At 34.5% G+C, this 17,034-nt stretch overlaps 3 protein-coding genes and 1 long non-coding RNA gene across 4 annotated transcripts; 1 reads left to right on the top strand and 3 right to left on the bottom strand.

The window, feature by feature from the left end:
- Positions 1-59: 59 nt before the first annotated feature.
- Positions 60-845, bottom strand: LOC124459966. The gene is made up of 3 exons (XR_006953923.1): positions 753-845; positions 428-680; positions 60-355 (listed from the first exon to the last, which is right to left on the bottom strand). It is a non-coding gene; the product is annotated as an uncharacterized LOC124459966 (long non-coding RNA).
- Positions 846-1,839: 994 nt separating this feature from the next.
- LOC26529563 (post-GPI attachment to proteins factor 3) lies at positions 1,840-3,130 on the top strand. The gene is made up of 3 exons (XM_015176509.3): positions 1,840-2,162; positions 2,226-2,462; positions 2,522-3,130. Exons 1-3 carry the CDS (start codon positions 1,914-1,916, stop codon positions 3,077-3,079), a joined length of 1,044 nt encoding a protein of 347 aa, XP_015031995.1. The 5' UTR covers positions 1,840-1,913; the 3' UTR covers positions 3,080-3,130.
- Positions 3,072-3,798, bottom strand: LOC6652209 (peptidyl-prolyl cis-trans isomerase H). Its single transcript, XM_002074541.3, has 2 exons — positions 3,628-3,798; positions 3,072-3,569 (listed from the first exon to the last, which is right to left on the bottom strand). Exons 1-2 carry the CDS (start codon positions 3,709-3,711, stop codon positions 3,102-3,104), a joined length of 552 nt encoding a protein of 183 aa, XP_002074577.1. The 5' UTR covers positions 3,712-3,798; the 3' UTR covers positions 3,072-3,101.
- Positions 3,799-8,690: 4,892 nt separating this feature from the next.
- LOC6652208 (aromatic-L-amino-acid decarboxylase) lies at positions 8,691-12,750 on the bottom strand. The gene is made up of 3 exons (XM_002074540.3): positions 12,468-12,750; positions 10,628-11,732; positions 8,691-10,554 (listed from the first exon to the last, which is right to left on the bottom strand). Exons 1-3 carry the CDS (start codon positions 12,595-12,597, stop codon positions 10,020-10,022), a joined length of 1,770 nt encoding a protein of 589 aa, XP_002074576.1. The 5' UTR covers positions 12,598-12,750; the 3' UTR covers positions 8,691-10,019.
- Positions 12,751-17,034: the final 4,284 nt, after the last annotated feature.

Genomic DNA, 17,034 nt, shown 5'->3' on the forward strand with positions numbered 1-17,034 from the left:
TATTATTAAGTAGTTATAACTATGTATGTATGTATGTATGTCTTACACACATACATTATGTATGTACATATATGTAAATATGTATGTATTTCCGAAGCTTCGATGTGGTAGCTTTGAAACTCAAATAGAACCAAATTGGAAAGAAATTTGTTAACTGCTTAAAAATTGCTTTTTCTTTTCTCACCCATTGTTTTTGGTGTAAAATGACTCTTTTCTAGAGAATGGCAAATTTTCAGTGATGCATTTAGCAAATACCGATAAAAAAAAGTCAATCGGACCGCGTAAAGTATGAACGTCTCTGTTGGATGGTGAAAAGGGTGATCTATTTTTTATATATATATATACCGTTATTAGTCTGTAAAAGCAACAACAACGTCTTAAAGTCAAAAACGATTTTTCGTATAAATACATATGCCAACTACTGTACCTTGTGGAATTTTGTAAAATATAAAAATCTATTGGTGTTTAAGATTTCACTGTTTCGAATTTGGTCAATTTATGCGGTCTTTCTTTAATGTTGGCTGTAATTAGCGATGCATAAGGGCCAAGAAAATAATTTTGCATATCAACGACAATATCGCATTTAATATTAAATCGAAAATATCATTTGACGTACAATATCGTCCAATATCGATATTTTCGATATCGAAACTCTTTTTAACATTTAACTGTGGTTTTTCCTTTTAATTAAAAAATAAAAACAACAATGAATACACATAAGAAAAGCTTTTTTACTGGATATATGTACATACCTTTGCAAAAATGTATATTAATTTTTGTCAAAGATGCGCATAGAAGGCAGCATATCTGACCATATAAAGTATATATATTCTTGATCAGCACGACGAGACGAGATCAAATAGCCATGTCCGTCCGTCCGTCTGGATCAGCGCAAACTCCTCCTAGACCGTAAGAGCTACAGAGCTGAAATTACATGTAGGCTTGTATATAGTGTACAGGTTGTGTATGTCGGATTCAGCCGGATCGGACCACTATATCATATAGCTCCAATACAAAAACCAAAGTCACGAACAGTGACTTTTCTCAATAACTTCGTTATTTTCTGAGCTATTGTTGTGAAATTTAATGTTGGTGAGTTTATTACACCTGTAAACGACTGTGCCAAATTTGATCAAGATCGGGTGACTATATCATATAGCTCCCATAGGAACGATCGGTCGAAAGCAGTGACTTTGATTAATAACTTTGTTATTTTATATGCTAAGATTACGGCCTTTAATCTGCGAACAAAAGTTTCAGAATACGCGATTCGAGTATCCGAAATTTGGCATCTGGCAACACTATCTCAAAATTTAACAGCTTCTTTTAGCCGGAAATAGCTACTTTTGTCTATAATCCCGCTAAAAACTTAATTTTTCTTTTGTTAATTAGCGCGTTTTGGGCCCGAGTAACTTTACTCAAACATCCCAAAAATAAAAGATTCGAGTCTTTGTGGCTTTAGTCGGTTTCTTGTTTGCTTTATTGTCTGACCAGAACCGTTCTCTAGGTACTGACGTGGCGACAATGGTCTTTTTAATATGCATACATATATACATACATTGTAATAAATTATAAGTTGATAAATGAATTTGTGTGATTTTTTCATTTTGCAAAGAATTACTTGCCAGACTTAATTTTTGAGTTTAGTCAAATAAAAAACTTACTTTGGCATTATAAACCAGTTGTTACTTTATATAAATTGCCTGTAACAAAGAGCCAGGGGTTAAAAAAAACGTCCTATTCGATATATTGCAATAAATATCGATACATCGACCAAATATCGCAATAAGGCTTACATATCGTTTTGAATATCGATATGCGATGTATCGTATAGATATTTCTAACATTCCTAGCTGTACTGCACATCTTTATCAGGTGGCAAATTGGTTAAAATTTGTTTTTAAAACTTAAAAATGATTACTATTAGAAAGACTAAATTTAATGTTAATTCTACTGAAGGTCGCCTCTTACTGTTGGTCTTGCTAAGTGAGATATCCACATTAGTATCAGGATCTACAGGTGATAGAACACAGTTTTTTCGTAATTGTCGTGAGAACTGTGAGCGTACAAATTGTTCATTAAACGGAAAGGAAATTCAAGAGCAAGCGGTGAAGTTCTACAAGCAATCAATTTTTGATTTAATCACACAATGGACATGTGCAGTATGTTTAATTTGGTCTTTGTAATATGTTAGATATTATAGGCTTTCGCCTGATTTCGTCTAGGATGAGTGTCAGTATGCCTGCATGTGGCGGACTGTATTTGCATTTTTTGAGAGGGGATGGCCCATTCCCCAATTCTATGGCAAATGGCCTTTTTGTAGACTGATGGGCATGCAGGAGCCGGCTTCGGTTTTCTTTTCCTTGTTGAATTTTCTCATGCATTTACGTATGCTGAGGAAGTTTCGTAGAGAAGTACGTGATGATAGTCCTTGCTATATTCTATGTCATATCTTTGGTTTGGTAAAAAATTTTGACTTAAAAAATCATAAGCAAATTTACTAAACTACTTTATTTTGCAGACTTCTCTAAATGGCTGGATATGGTCTTCTATATTTCATACGCGTGATAACCCACTTACGGAACTACTTGACTACGCCTGTGGCTATGCGGTTGTCCTGAGCTGTCTGTACTGCATGATTATGAGAATGCTGCATCGGTATTCGCTGTTTCTACGCGGTGTTATTACTTTGGCTTTTGTTTCGTACTATATTAATTACTTTGCCTATTTAAGCCTGGGCAAGTTAAATTATTCCTTTAATATGAAAGTGAATGTGTGCACTGGCTTGCTGTCCGCTGTGGGGTGGTTCATTTGGTGTCACCAAGTAAGAACAAGGAGACCATATTTTCGACGTATTCTACGCTTTTATGTGTTGTTTGCCTTAGCCATGAGCTTGGAATTATTTGATTTTCCACCCATATTGTGGATTCTAGATGCACACGCTTTATGGCATTTGTCCACTATTCCTCTAGTCTCTGTTTATTATAATTTTATGATCGAGGACTGCTGCACTTTACGCAAAGAGAAAGCATTAAAAGGTGACTACTCCTTAGCTTATACATATAATAAAAATATTTAAATTTTTTTATTCATTATTAAAACTACATCTGCCCACATTGTGAGATAGTAATCGGCAGTTTTGGTTTATTATTTGGCCCAGTCGGAACATTTTCAATTTTTCGCATTATAAGTAATCCATCCAATACTCTTCCGAAGACAACATGCTTACCATCGAGAAAGTTGCACTTGGCGCATGTGATGAAAAACTGACAGCCATTGGTATCTTTGCCGCTGTTGGCCATAGCCAGTAGCCCGGGGGAATCGTGTTTCAATATAAAGTTCTCGTCTGAAAATTTAATACCATAAATGCTTGTTACCCCAGTTCCGTCGCCTTGCACAAAATCGCCGCCCTGGATCATAAAGTCTTTAATTACTCGGTGGAAACTTGCCCCCTTATATCCTATAGGCACTCCATCTGGACGGTATTCTCCTGTACAAAATTGTCGAAAATTTTCTGCAGTACGGGGTACAGCGTCGGCGAACAACTCGAAAATAATGCGTCCAATCTCCTACAGGCAGTTTCAATTGTTGTATGATACGTCATCCTTTTGAACGTTTGTTACTTACTGTGGTTCCTACAGCTATGTCAAAGAACACAACAGGGTTGACGCTGCTCCGCAGTTGAGTTTGGATTTGATTCCAGTTAGGCATTTTAATAAAAATTTAAATTTGTAAATAGCACGATGTGTTGTTTACGTTAGCGATAGCGTTGACGAATGTTAGCATTTAGTTAATACCACATTTCAGTGTTAAAAAATACAAAACATGCGAAAACCAAATTATGTTTCTATTGGCGCTGCCAGAAATTTTTTCGACATTTTTTAAAGTTGAAAATAAATATTTTAGTTAAATAAAAAGGTAAATATTTACTTACGTTACTCGCGCTTAAACTTCATAAATTTGGTATCAAACGAAAGAGAAAAATTCCACGAGCACGACCTCAGGTGCGCCTTGGCGATTTATTATGTAGTTTTTGTGCAATTAACAAAAGAAAAATCATGTTTTTAGCGGGATTTTAGCTAAAAGTAGATTTTTCCGGCTAAAAGAAGCTGTCAAATTTTGAGATAGCATTGCCAGATGCCAAATGTTGGATACACGAATACGCTTTTTAAAACTTTTGATCGCACTATTCTCAACAATCGAAAATATTGCTGAGTTTACATTATTTCTTGATTTTAGACAACAAATATAGTTCAGAATACAATACTCGGCTGCTACAGCAGCGGAATATTCCTTAATTTTATACTCGAGATTTCAGTGTTGAAAAGTAAAAAAATCGGCTAAAGCTAGATTTCAGTGTTGGCAAATGCTAATTTTTATTTGGCGCGTTGTTTGACCGCCCTGGCAGCTAAATATTTTACTCTAAATTATAAAATTAAGGAATATTCCGCTGCTCTGGCAGCCGAATATTGTATTCTGAACTATATTTGTTCTCTAAAATCAAGAAATAATGTAAACTCAGCAATATTTTCGATTGTTGAGAATAGTGCGATCAAAAGTTTCAAAAAGCGTATTCGTGTATCCAACATTTGGCATCTGGCAACGCGATCTCAAAATTAGACAGCTTCTTTTAGCCGGAAAAATCTACTTTTAGCTATAATCCCGCTAAAAACATGATTTTTCTTTTGTTAATTGCACAAAAACTACATAATAAATCGCCAAGGCGCACCTGAGGTTGTGCTCGTGGAATTTTTCTCTTTTGTTTGATACCAAATTTAGGTAGTTTAAGCGCTTTTTAAGCCCGAGTAGCGATAGTAAATATTTACCCTTTCAAATTAACCAAAAATTTGTCAACTGCCCATTTGTTTACTTAAGATTGTACTCATTAGTTGTTATCGATACCTTTGGTGTAATCGTTATTTATCGATACTTGTTTCCGCACATGTTTATCCAAATAGGATTTGTTTACGATTTTGCATAAGTTTGGTGGAGTTTTTTGTGCATTAAATTTATAAAGGTAAGTTTATAGAAACTAGGACATATGTACATAATGTCTATAAATATGTACTTGTTTCTACGCTTATTTCGCTAAAAATCGTAGAGAAAGACGAAAAATAAGAAAAAAAATTTGTTCTGTTTCAAAATTTTAAAAAACAAACAAAGACGTGCATATAAATGAACATCCCTTCAGTACCGGTCGCCGCAAATTCCTCTGAAAATCCGAGGCGATTTGTCAGATGTCGCTTCGGAATTTCAGGGGACATGCCATACAAATTTGCGGCGACATTTAGCATTGTGTGTCCTAGCGCCTCGGACATTCTCACGAATTTTCGGCGACATGTCGCCGGAAATTCCGCTGAAGACGAAGAACCAAGTCGCTCGTATGTTCAACGGAATTTGCAACGACATTTCGCCGGAATGTCCGAGCAAAATAGTGGGTGAATTTTCAATCGAATTTGCGGCGACATGTCGACGCAATGTCCCAGCGTATATGTATATTCATGCACATTATACATACATATGTACATATGTACTTATTAGAGGAATCCATTCGAATTGCTATACATACATATGAACGTATGTATATTAAAGTATATACATACATATGTATACATACATATGTATGAGGGTAAGTCAAAACCCGGCACAAAGAAAGCGCTTAAAAAATGTAGGTGTATGTGTGCACTTGCTTGTGTGCGTATGTTGCTTTACACTTCGCAAAATGAAAATTCATCAAATTTTGCCTCATATCAGGAAAACAAGCGCACTGCTCATGCTGTTGATTTTTTTGTGTGAGGACATCGGCAGCCGTTACACGCATAAGAGGTGGCGAGCGTGTCTGTCCCCCGGGGGATATGAATGCCGGTCCCTGGTTGAATACGTAAATAAACTGAAGCTGTTAAGCCGAAAGAATGCTTTCAAAAGTAATACGACCCTCGAATTAATTCGAATATGCTTCAACTTAGCGGAATGGTAGAAATCTAATTTATTAGACAATTAGGTACCACAAATCCAGAAAATATGTAAATATAATTATTAGTTTAAATATGCCTTTAATATGCAATAAACATAAATTTATATATGTATATTTATGTATATACCTTAAAACATTTGTATTATTTTTTGACATGTTCAACCTTAAAAATAAAACTATTATTTCATATTTTTCAAAAAATAGCATACACAGATAAGAATAGTGATTAGAATATGTTTGTTTTTCATTGGTCTTTGTCAGTTTTTAATGGCTTTTGCGAAATACGAAAAGTGTCTGTTATAGTAGTTACACAAGAGGCAAAAAAAAAGATCAATTTAAATCAAAAATGATTTTTCGAGTTCCCCTTACTCAATAAAGTCTAATATTTTGTTGTATATCCTTTATTTTAAATGCCGGCTTCGCATTGAAGGAGCATCAAATCGATGAGGTCCTGACAACGCTTCAAGGGGATTTGCGACCATGCTCATCCTGAACTACTGGCCAAAATTCAGCTTTTTTGATGGATAGTAATGAGAAAACATATTATAACATATGTAAAAAAAAAATGTTGTCGCACTATCTTATTTATAACAAATACCAACTATATTCTTATACATATTTCAAAATTATTTTTTGTAATTAGGTGATTATTCTTTAATTGATCCCGTAGTCCAAGCCATAAGTATAGTAATATTGTTACGGTAATCTTTTTGAAGTCGGTCCGATCTGACTTAAAAGATAACGAAAAAACTCATTCCACAGATTGAGATCTGGCGATTGCGGCCGGCTCTGTATCTAATACTTTTAAGGAGTTCTATAGCAACCATTAATTTACTTTAAAAGCTTTATGCTTCTTATTCTGGTAAAGCTTAAATGTCTCGGAAATGCCCATTGTCCTTGTCGATTGTTTCAGATTTTCTTTCAAAATGCTTAGATACCCATCCTGGTTCATTATTTCATCGATAAAGACCAGATTTCCAACTCCCTCTGTCGGAATGCAGCCCTAAATCATTACGTGATCCCCGTCGTGTTTTACTGTTGGTAAATAGTTCATCTCCATCTCCGCCCAACCATTGTTTTGCCGTCACTCCCAAAATTAATTAATAATTTTAATTTTTCTACATTTTGTCTTCGTCAAAGAGTGGGGCCTTTCATTCCATTCGTGCTCTTTAAGTGCAATTGTAACACAACTTCCCGCTACTCCAATGTTGCATTTTTTAAAAACCGACTCCACAAAAAAACAAATATTAATGTGGCACGAGTTTTCGCCTTTTTTTTTCTTTTAACTATCTTTTTGTTGCGGACAATACCCATTCTGCCATATAGAAATAATCCAGTGGTCGGCTCTGCCGCAGAGCTACCGTCTCACATACACTGAAAGCACTTCGTCTCGTGCTTGTCAGAAAAAAAATTATTCTCGAAAATAGAATGAAAAAATCGGTCAAAATGTCAAAAGTGCATATAAATATCAAAGAAGCTAACTATGCCGAAGTTTATATACCCTTGCAGTTCTTTATTATATTTAATCCGATAACAAAGGTGAAATTTCATACATCAACAGAATTAGTTGTCGTATTATTAAAATGCTTAAATATTTCAACTACTGAATTCAAAACACATTTACTGATTATTAGACAATATAAATGCTCCATTGAACGATAATCAGGATCCTGGCGAGCACCGAAATGGGCCTCTACGTCCCGTTCGCGCTCTTGCTGCCTGAACGCGCCATCCTGTCTCCGAACAATAAGCTGAGCAGTGTTGGCCTCCTACTCCGTCGAACGATAATCAGGATCTTGTTGCGTAATACGGCGGGTCCGTGTGTTTCGGGCCTGCTCCTGCAGCCTGTACTCTCTATTGGCTCGTCGTTCAGCACGTGCCAATGCGTCTTGCCTACGATCTCGTTCCCGATCATTTTGCCGGTTATTTGCCATGCGTTGCGAATTTCTCTCGCGAACCTCGTTGCCATTTTCTTGGCGGTAAGTAAGAGTCCGAATTGCAGCTTCCGGTCGTCGTTGTTTAGCAGATTTTCTTGACAAGCGAGTCATTTTAAAATCTTACAATTATAGTATATTATAACGATGACGTATATGTATATGTTTTGATGATGACGTAGTAGGCAGCAAGCAGCGCTGTCGGCAGCGCTTGAACCGATTTATATCGACTGTAACTTGTGTTCTATTTATCCGATCACATTCAAATTTTGGGTTTTATATCCAATATTATCACATATCTAATTTTCATAGCGAAACTCCAATTTTTATGAAAATGTTTCTTCTAGAGCTATATGATATAGTTGTCCGATCCTGATAGTTTTCATACTTTATTTTTCCCGGGTAATAAAAAGCCCCGAAAAAAATATTTCAGCCCGATAGCTCTTAAGGCGGCTGAGTAAAACCCATACGCACAGACGGATGGACAGACGGGCATGGCTATATCAACTCAGCTTCTCATGCTGATCAAGAATATATATACTTTATGGGGTCGGAAACGTCTCCTTCTGTGTGTTACAAACATCTGACCAATTTTATAATACCCTCTGCAAGGGTATAAAAATGTTTCTTGACAAATATAACAATTAATTTTGTTCTTTTTTTTAAATTTGCATGCGATTTACAATGCGTTATTTCCAATCAAATTCTTTCAAAGCTGTTTATAATGCATCAAATAATTATATTACATTACCTGTATTACATAATTAAAATACATTTAATAATTTTTTGAAACAACTACCCTTTATTTTTAGTGTAAAGAAAGGAAATGTTTCGCAGTTCGTTTGTGTTGCTACATACACAAATGTTAAAGACTTATTTGTCCTTTATCGAGGATAGAGATTGAATATATACCACATGAAACTAATAAGAAATAAATATTATTTTGACATAAACATTTTAAGTTTTGTTTAAACTGTCTCGGTGATGCCCATAAATATAAATAATTAGATTAATATAAAAAGCAGGATTCAAAATATATGAACTCAATTCTAAAAATGCAAACTAATTCACTTCGTTTTTGCTTCGTTTGAATACTGTGATTGATCATCTCACCCATTTTTATTCTCATCCAAACCATTTAAAGCATTGTTTGATCACTCATGTTCATTTTCGGCATAAGTATTTTGACGAGATCGTATTCTGAGTTTAGCACGTTGTCGCGCACTTTGCAGAAAAATACCGCTAAAAAAATTAGACCCTAAACAGAGTTATTAACGTTTTGGAAGGACTTCCAGTTTTATCAATACAAAGAACCAAAACCACTTCAAGCTTTACATAACTTTGGTTGATTCTAAGCTCTTCACCAGTGTATTATGTGAAATGTTGTATGTTGTGAAAATTGTAATTCTGCAAGTTTGCATCTAGGTCATATTTATGGAGGGACGGACAGACGCACATATAGACTTGGCTGGTGGTTTCGGAACTTTCCGACTTTACGTTAGATTTAGTCTAAGGTATATAGTATAACATGGCGTGGTAAAAATACGAAATTAGCTTGTTTGACTTTCATAAACTAAAGCCCCCACATCTTACATAGATATGTAAAATATAAGTTAGCATAATATTCATATATGACATGTATGTACATGCATACACATGTACATTCCAAAGTCCCACCTGCAACGTTACGATAATAAAATTATTTTCACCCATTCTAATTCTCGTTGGTCTTTGCCAAAACAACAATTCTAATCGATTACATTTCCCGTCTTCATTCAACATTTGGTTAGCACATTGTGCACAGTTTTGAGTAGCTTTAGTAACAAATGCCAATTTTGATCATGTGTCATGTGTTTTCTTTTGCGTAGTAATTTTTTTTTTTTTTTTTTTTTTTTTTTAATAAATTTTTGACAAACATAAAAAATATAACAAAAATCTATGATGTTTGTTCTATGTTGTTCTATGATATATGTTTGTATGCGTTTGAATTCATAAATAAGCTAAAACGGAGAACAAAATTGTTAACTAGGTAGGCCTCATTTCAGCTCAGTAATTTTAATACTATCTACTAGTTGTACATCAACGCGAGATGTGACATATTAAATTTAATTTTAATTACTCGCGTCATCTGTGTCTACATCTGAGATATACTTTAGCTTACTTTGATTATTATTGTTCCTTTCATTGTTTTCTGTGGCTTGTTCAAAGCTCTGTTGTATGGTTTTTGGATCAACAACTAAAATGGGGGTACATCCATCCATTAAGTGTTCAGTTTGATTTTGGTATTGCTCTCTAGAAATACTGCGTGTGAAAGAAAAACGCAAGGATTTGGTACGCGTAAGCTTCTTTTTGATTGGAGGTTTGCCTGCGCCGGCAAGGGCGTTAGCTGCTGGTTCTGAGCTTGAACGTTCCGATGAATCTGGTGAATTAGGGATTGAACCGATTTCCAGTTTTGCATCGCGTAAGATTTCTTCGGCGAAGTTTTTAATTTGACACCAAGCTTCAAGGATGTCTTTTTCGGTTGCATGTTCGTATGTAACACAAAAACGAATAACATAGCGTCCATTAAATTTCGCTGGAGTCATGTGCATTTTTCCTGAGTGATTAATCTGAGCGAGAAGTAAATGATTGGACTCATCATCAGTACTGTCATAAAAAATAAAATAAATATGATGTGGTTAGAATGAGACCCCTATCGCAAGTCCAATACACCACTTACCGCATTCGGAAGCAGACCAGTCCTAAATGAACATCGTTACGCACTTCGAAACGTTCATCCTTGCGTACCAGCATTTCGAACTTTTTAGCCAAAGCCATGTGGTTGCGTATATACTCTTGAAGACCTTTAATACCATATATGCGAAACACAAACCACAATTTCAAAGCTCTAAATCTGCGACTTAATGGTATACCATAGTGTCTGTAGTCCACGCCATTCATATGATCATGGCGTAAGTATAAAGGATTTACATTCAAAGCACTTTTCAGATTCATCACATCACGCACCCAAAGTGCTGATGCATCGAAATTAGTCAATAGCAACTTATTGGGATTTGTATTAAAGGAATCCGCAAACTCAAGCCCAGCTGAAAAAGTACGCATTTCGGGCAGTATAAATGAATTTCCCGCGTAGGCTCCATCTACATGCAACCAAATACTTGAAATTCGTCGGCAAACCCTACCAATCTCCGTGATATCATCAAAAGCGCATCCTCCCGTTGTGCCTACAGTTGCTACTACAAAAAATGGTGTTAAGCCAGCGGTCACATCATTTTCAATGGCTTGTTGTAGCAAATCAACTCGCATTTGTCCATGCTCATCAGCATCAACGATTCGCAATTTAACCAATGCCATCTTAGCGGCCTTCTCCACGCATGAATGAGCTTCTCGACTGGCATATGCTATAAGATTGGGCAAGAAAACGCTATCATGGACCGTTGTTTGTCCCTTCAATTCATTTATTGCTCTGGCGCGAGCTGTTATTAACGAAACTAAGACACATTCCGAAGCAGATCCTTGCAATGCTCCGCCGCCAGTACTGCCTGGTGCATCTGAAATAAATGCCTTCGGAAGACCCAGGGCCTTGGCATACCAGTTCATAACAATTGTTTCTAATTCGGCGGCAGCTGGACAACTAGCCCAACTGAATCCAATTGATCCAATAGCACTGCTTAGCATATCACCTAAAATAGAGGGGAATGAATTCCCCGACGGAAAATAAGCAAAGAATTTGGGATGATTCCAATGTACAATGCCTGGCATAATCTTTTGCTCGAAGTCCTTGAGAATATCTTTGAATGATTCGGGCGATTGTGGGGCATCCGCTATAAGACAAATAGAATGAAAAATTGAAAGATATTTCTTTCAGCACCTATTAAGTTAGTTTTTCCCCACAATATTTATAGTAAGTTTCGTTTTGTTATTTTTGGCAGTGAGTCTAGGGGCAATATCAACAAGTAAATCGAGAAAAGGTGTGTTGTTTGTGCTATGTATGTTTGCTTATGCATAATTAATTGATTTGTTTAGTTAAACTCACACAAGACAGGTACAGAGGTACAGAGAGAGGTGGAAAGACACATTCCTCATTTAGAAGCAAATATTTAACTTGGTGCGAAATTCGCTTGAAAGCAAAAGACATCAAAAAGTTTAATACATTGGGGCTGACTAAGTGTTAAGCCATTTGCTACCCCCGCAATTGTGCTATATATGCACACTCATTTACCGTTCCACTATCCACTTGACTCTGACCAAATCATTGTTAAACAATTAATGAACATGACTCTTCAAAATTTATTTTTTTAAGATACATATATGAATAATGAGTTTGAATATGAATAAAATTGTTACCAACAGTGCTATAATTATACTTTACAGACTACTTTTCTTATTCCCTAGTAATAATCAGTTTAAGTGTATTAAAACTTCGTGTTCGCTTAGAAAGTTTGCGACCTTCCTTGTGCCTACAATTCCACAATATATCACTTGCACTATAATTAACAAGTATTGTTTGATTTTGGTATGTTTGCAATGTTTACAATTGTATTAAATGTTTTCCTCACCTGGAATTATTTTTTTTAAATAACCAGGATTTAGAGTGGGAGCCACATCACGTTCTTCAATATGGGTAGAGTATTCGCATATATAATCTACAACTTCCCTGCCATATTTTTGAAACTCATCTACATTCATTTTTGTAACTCCAAAGGTTAAATAAATTTTTTAATAAATCACTTTTTTTTCCTTGTTTCTTATTATAAATATCACTTATAAGTATCCTGAAGCAGCTCTTGTTTTAATTTATATAATGGTTATGGCACAGCTTTCTTTGCGCGACTGATTCGAACTCGAAGGTTGCATTCGTTTTTATATAGGCGATTAAATAGTCACGAACACACAAAGTTCCCCATCGTGTTTATCTCGCTCTCAGATCGAATTTGGAAGTACTCTTTTCTCCCATTTGGCGCAAGCACATGGACTATCATTTTCTTTGTACTGACGCGATTTGACAAAAACGTACTCTGAAAAAAGTTAAGAAATTATGTACAAATTGAAATTCAATATAGGGAATCCCCACTCATAGTGTTGAAAAATCGGTTGTTCTTTTTTGCGGAGCAGATACTAATTACTGTAAGTTAATTTATAATTATATTATTTCTTGGCTTTTGCTAATATACATAGAGGTCTGAAGATACAAAAAGAAAATCTTTGCATCTCTTTGGGACGCCAAAAAATATATATATATATATTTAAATACCCATAATGGAGACAACGTGTTTAAAGGCTTTAAAATACCAAACTTTGTTGTTTAATGAACTTATATTTATTAGAACGACTTAAGAACAGAACTAGATAAAACTTAGAGTTTGTGTTATGTATATGGTGATGTGTATTGTAATTGCCGCAAATATGAATTCTTATAATTGATACGAAATTATTGTATTCGGTTTGTAGTTTTGCAAAATTTGGGCTAATTTCAAATCATAACCTAATTAATCAAGCATGGGGTAAAATTTACTTCTCTGACTCATATGTACATATGTATTTATCGCACGCGTCGTCATCTTTTTGCTGTACAGGGTGCCCTGTGTGTCCGTAGAGAATAGGGTATATTATACCAATAGACTCATATGTTGCACACCGTTATGGTAAAATATCTTTACTATTATTAAAAAGCTATTTTTTGAGAATTTCTGTAAATTGTATTTCGTGTTCTTAAATGAATAAATCTATTATTTGTAGTGTGTACAAAATAAATTCAAAAATTGTTCGTTTAATCGTTCGTTCTGTTCATTTGAGACTATAAACTATAACTAAACTAACTGGACCAAATTTGGTATACAAGCAGATGAAGTAATTCGGAAAAAAAACACACTTAAGGTCTATTTGTAAAACTCAGATAATATTAGAAAATTAATATGTATAAAAATTTCCCACTAGGCGAACAACCCAAGTTTTCACGAATAAAATTTGTTAAATTTTTTTTTAAATTGTTACTATAATTTGAAACTCACTGAAAACTTTGACTTATTATTTAATTTGTCAGAGTATAGAAACTTCATCACAACTAAAATTGGTACGGCCTAAATTTATTTCGAGTATTAAGCACCGGAAAAAAGCAGTGGAACTTGAAGAGACGCCTTTACAGCATGACTAGCTGACTTCAAACCATATATAAATATTTTACACAACGTTGAAATGACGTCGTACGGCTATAAATACATATTTCGTTTGTTTATATTCAGATTTCGCGCTCACGATTTAAGCTGCTAAAGCAACCGAATTGAGGGCCTTTGTGTATGTACGCATTCATAGTTAGAGTTGTCTACTTATTAATTATAAATTTTTAAAGTGTTTAAGATGGCACAGCCAAAAACTTTATTTGAATGATGTAAAAAATTACTTACTTTAAGACGATTTGTAAAAGTTAAATGCTGATGTTAAAATATTTAAAAAAACATTAAGCATAGTGATATTTTTCATCAAATCTGTACCCAAAAAATTAAATGAAAATATTTGTGGCAAGATGAGATGATATGTAAGTTGTAAAACTTAGCTTTTATAGATAGACTATAGAGTAATGCATATGTGGTAAAATTAATATAAATTTATAAATAATTATTATCTATTCTATACAAATTTGTAATTTAGTCAGCGTGTTCTTGCGCGAAAATTTTACTTTCTAAAGTTCAAAGTGTTGATAGATATTAATATATAATATCAATGTAAATAGTTTGATTGCGATAATTAAACAAAATGTTTTTTTTTTCAAATTCCGGGAACGGAAGAGCTCTTCGCAATAATTTCAAATAAACCGGATCTGAAAATATTGGTGATTTTATCCCTTACAGAAATACAAATTTTTAAATTTACGGTTCGTAGCAAAGATATGGTATCTCGTTTAAATATTGAAGCGCACGTAGAATATCCAACGGGCAACTGCGTTCTTTTGCATAGCTTACACGTAACTTGATATTTTTTTTAACAGATTGTGATAAGACTTGGTGTGTTAATAGATAGCAAATAAGAACAAAAATTTTTAGATAATAACACTTTTGTATTCGTCCAAAAGGAAAGCATGGAAGAACTTCCATACCTCTTGAGATACATCCGAAACATGTTTTGAGCTCGTCGTCTGCTTTCCCAGAAACGGGAATAAAAAAAGGTCTATGGGTGTTAAGTAAGAACTGTAGGGCGGATTATTCGACGGATTAATTCGTCTTCGGTTTTGCGAATTTTTTCGACGACTTCCGGCAAACAAATGTTTGTGTACCACTCAGAATTATCAGTCCTACGTTGCTAAAGCAGTACGGTAACGGAAAACTGCATGAGTTTGAGTGACTGTCTTCCTCAAAAGTACAACAAAACAAAGAGCCGGCTTCATGAAAACATAATTCTTTTTTTCCCTTGATTAAATCTATATTTATATAACCTTTTCGAATTTTTAGTTTTATGGTTTTACTACTGTTTGATTCTTATCATCTAATAACAATAGTTCTGAAGGCAGTGACAACTTGGTTCAAAGTCTCCGAAATTTGAAAAACCTTTTAACTGCTTTTCTTATTGCTTTAAGTTTTTCTCAGCAAAGGCGTCACAAATTTTGTAAATTACGTTTAGTTATAAGTCATCAGCGTCGATCCGATTCATTTAATTTTATTTTTGCGACTTTTCAATCAATTCAATAAATGCTTATGATGCCACTTGTACGGTTACCTTTACGTTTAGTATAGTGGTAGAATGCTTGAACGATGCTTCTAATCGTAAAAACGGGCGTATGACCTTGGAACTTACTAACCAAAGTTTATCCAGGAACAGCCAGTATAATTAAATTTCATCTTTAGGCTTTCTGCTTTCTACATTTTTGAAATGTGCAGGAGGAACACACGGCCTATGAGTTTTCCAAAATATTTTTTTTGTTTTCAACGGATAGCTGGTTATATGACCTGGTGCAAGTCGGCAAGACGAATTATTTAGGGGAGGGGTCCCAGTTGTGACATTCTCAAATATTTATGACATGCGGTATTGAATGACAGTTTGACATTAAATCACAACAATTGGTGTGACATTACTTTACTATTTTCTCATTTTCAGTGAGGTGCGTCACAACTGGCCTAAAAAAAAGTTATCCAGAATAAATTTGTTCAAAAATTTTTTGAGTAACTCAAATAAACATACTTTCTGTGGAAAAAAGTTGCGTTTGGTTAATATTTAAACGGTAAACTTCATAATTTTTCATTTCCCGGAATTGAGGAAAAAATTTCGAGTTTTTTCAACAACTGGGCCTCCTCCCCTACATTATTTACATAAATACTATGGAATTGCTATATATTAGAATTAATCTAGTCTGTGGCTCAGTGGAGACATTCGAAGCTATATAATACTTGTTGTTATCGAGTTTTCGAACTATAGTAAATCAGTACTGGGAGGTGTAGCTCCTTGGGTATTTTATTATATTATTTTTAGAATTTTAGAATTTTTTTATGATAAAAATATTAAATATCGCTTATGTCTTTTCTCTCACTTTTGTTGCGACATGTATTCTAATTTCGAATTTTCATGCCTATATATTCATTTAATTGGTGTCCAACAGTTTGCGCTTGTTTCGAACTGGCTCAATATTAATGTCAGGACAATTTACTAAAAGAAAAACATGTAGATTTTTTTAGATTTTGCGTTTCTTACCAAAATATTAATATATAACTGGGAATTACCAATTATATATCTGACTAAAGGGCTATTTGCCATTTAACTTTGAGGATACATCTTGATGTATAAACCGCATTTAGATGCATTAATGAAATTTATTTACCGCGATAAAAGAGCACTCGGAAAGTAGCAACGCTAAAAAGCGAAAAATAGAACGGAAGTGCTGGGCGTTCAAATTACGCAAATTACTAATATTTTGTCGGAGAATGGGTACCAAAAAAGTGTATGAAAAAAGAATGCCGAAAGAGAGACAAACAGATTAATTCAGCGCAGATGAACTACTCGGACCAATCTTGAAGATAATCAAAAATCTGAACGAAATTTCGATACTCTTTTACAGCATATTATTGATAAAACACAACTGCAAGTCGATGCGCAAAGGCAAGCCAAAACTAAACAATGTAATGTTGTGTCCAGCTCAGC

This window comes from Drosophila willistoni (assembly GCF_018902025.1).
Source record: "Drosophila willistoni isolate 14030-0811.24 chromosome 2L unlocalized genomic scaffold, UCI_dwil_1.1 Seg168, whole genome shotgun sequence".
NCBI classification, from domain to species: domain Eukaryota; kingdom Metazoa; phylum Arthropoda; class Insecta; order Diptera; family Drosophilidae; genus Drosophila; species Drosophila willistoni.

Coding starts and splice junctions, on each gene's coding strand:
- LOC26529563 (XM_015176509.3), top strand. CDS start 1,914: ATGATTACTATTAGAAAGACTAAATTTAATGTTAATTCTACTGAAGGT. Junction 2,163..2,225: donor TCACACAATGGACATGTGCA/GTATGTTTAATT, acceptor GATTTCGTCTAG/GATGAGTGTCAGTATGCCTG. Junction 2,463..2,521: donor TATGTCATATCTTTGGTTTG/GTAAAAAATTTT, acceptor TTTATTTTGCAG/ACTTCTCTAAATGGCTGGAT.
- LOC6652209 (XM_002074541.3), bottom strand. CDS start 3,711: ATGCCTAACTGGAATCAAATCCAAACTCAACTGCGGAGCAGCGTCAAC. Junction 3,570..3,627: donor ACATAGCTGTAGGAACCACA/GTAAGTAACAAA, acceptor AACTGCCTGTAG/GAGATTGGACGCATTATTTT.
- LOC6652208 (XM_002074540.3), bottom strand. CDS start 12,597: ATGAATGTAGATGAGTTTCAAAAATATGGCAGGGAAGTTGTAGATTAT. Junction 11,733..12,467: donor TTTAAAAAAAATAATTCCAG/GTGAGGAAAACA, acceptor TTTGTCTTATAG/CGGATGCCCCACAATCGCCC. Junction 10,555..10,627: donor CTGGTCTGCTTCCGAATGCG/GTAAGTGGTGTA, acceptor TTTTTATGACAG/TACTGATGATGAGTCCAATC.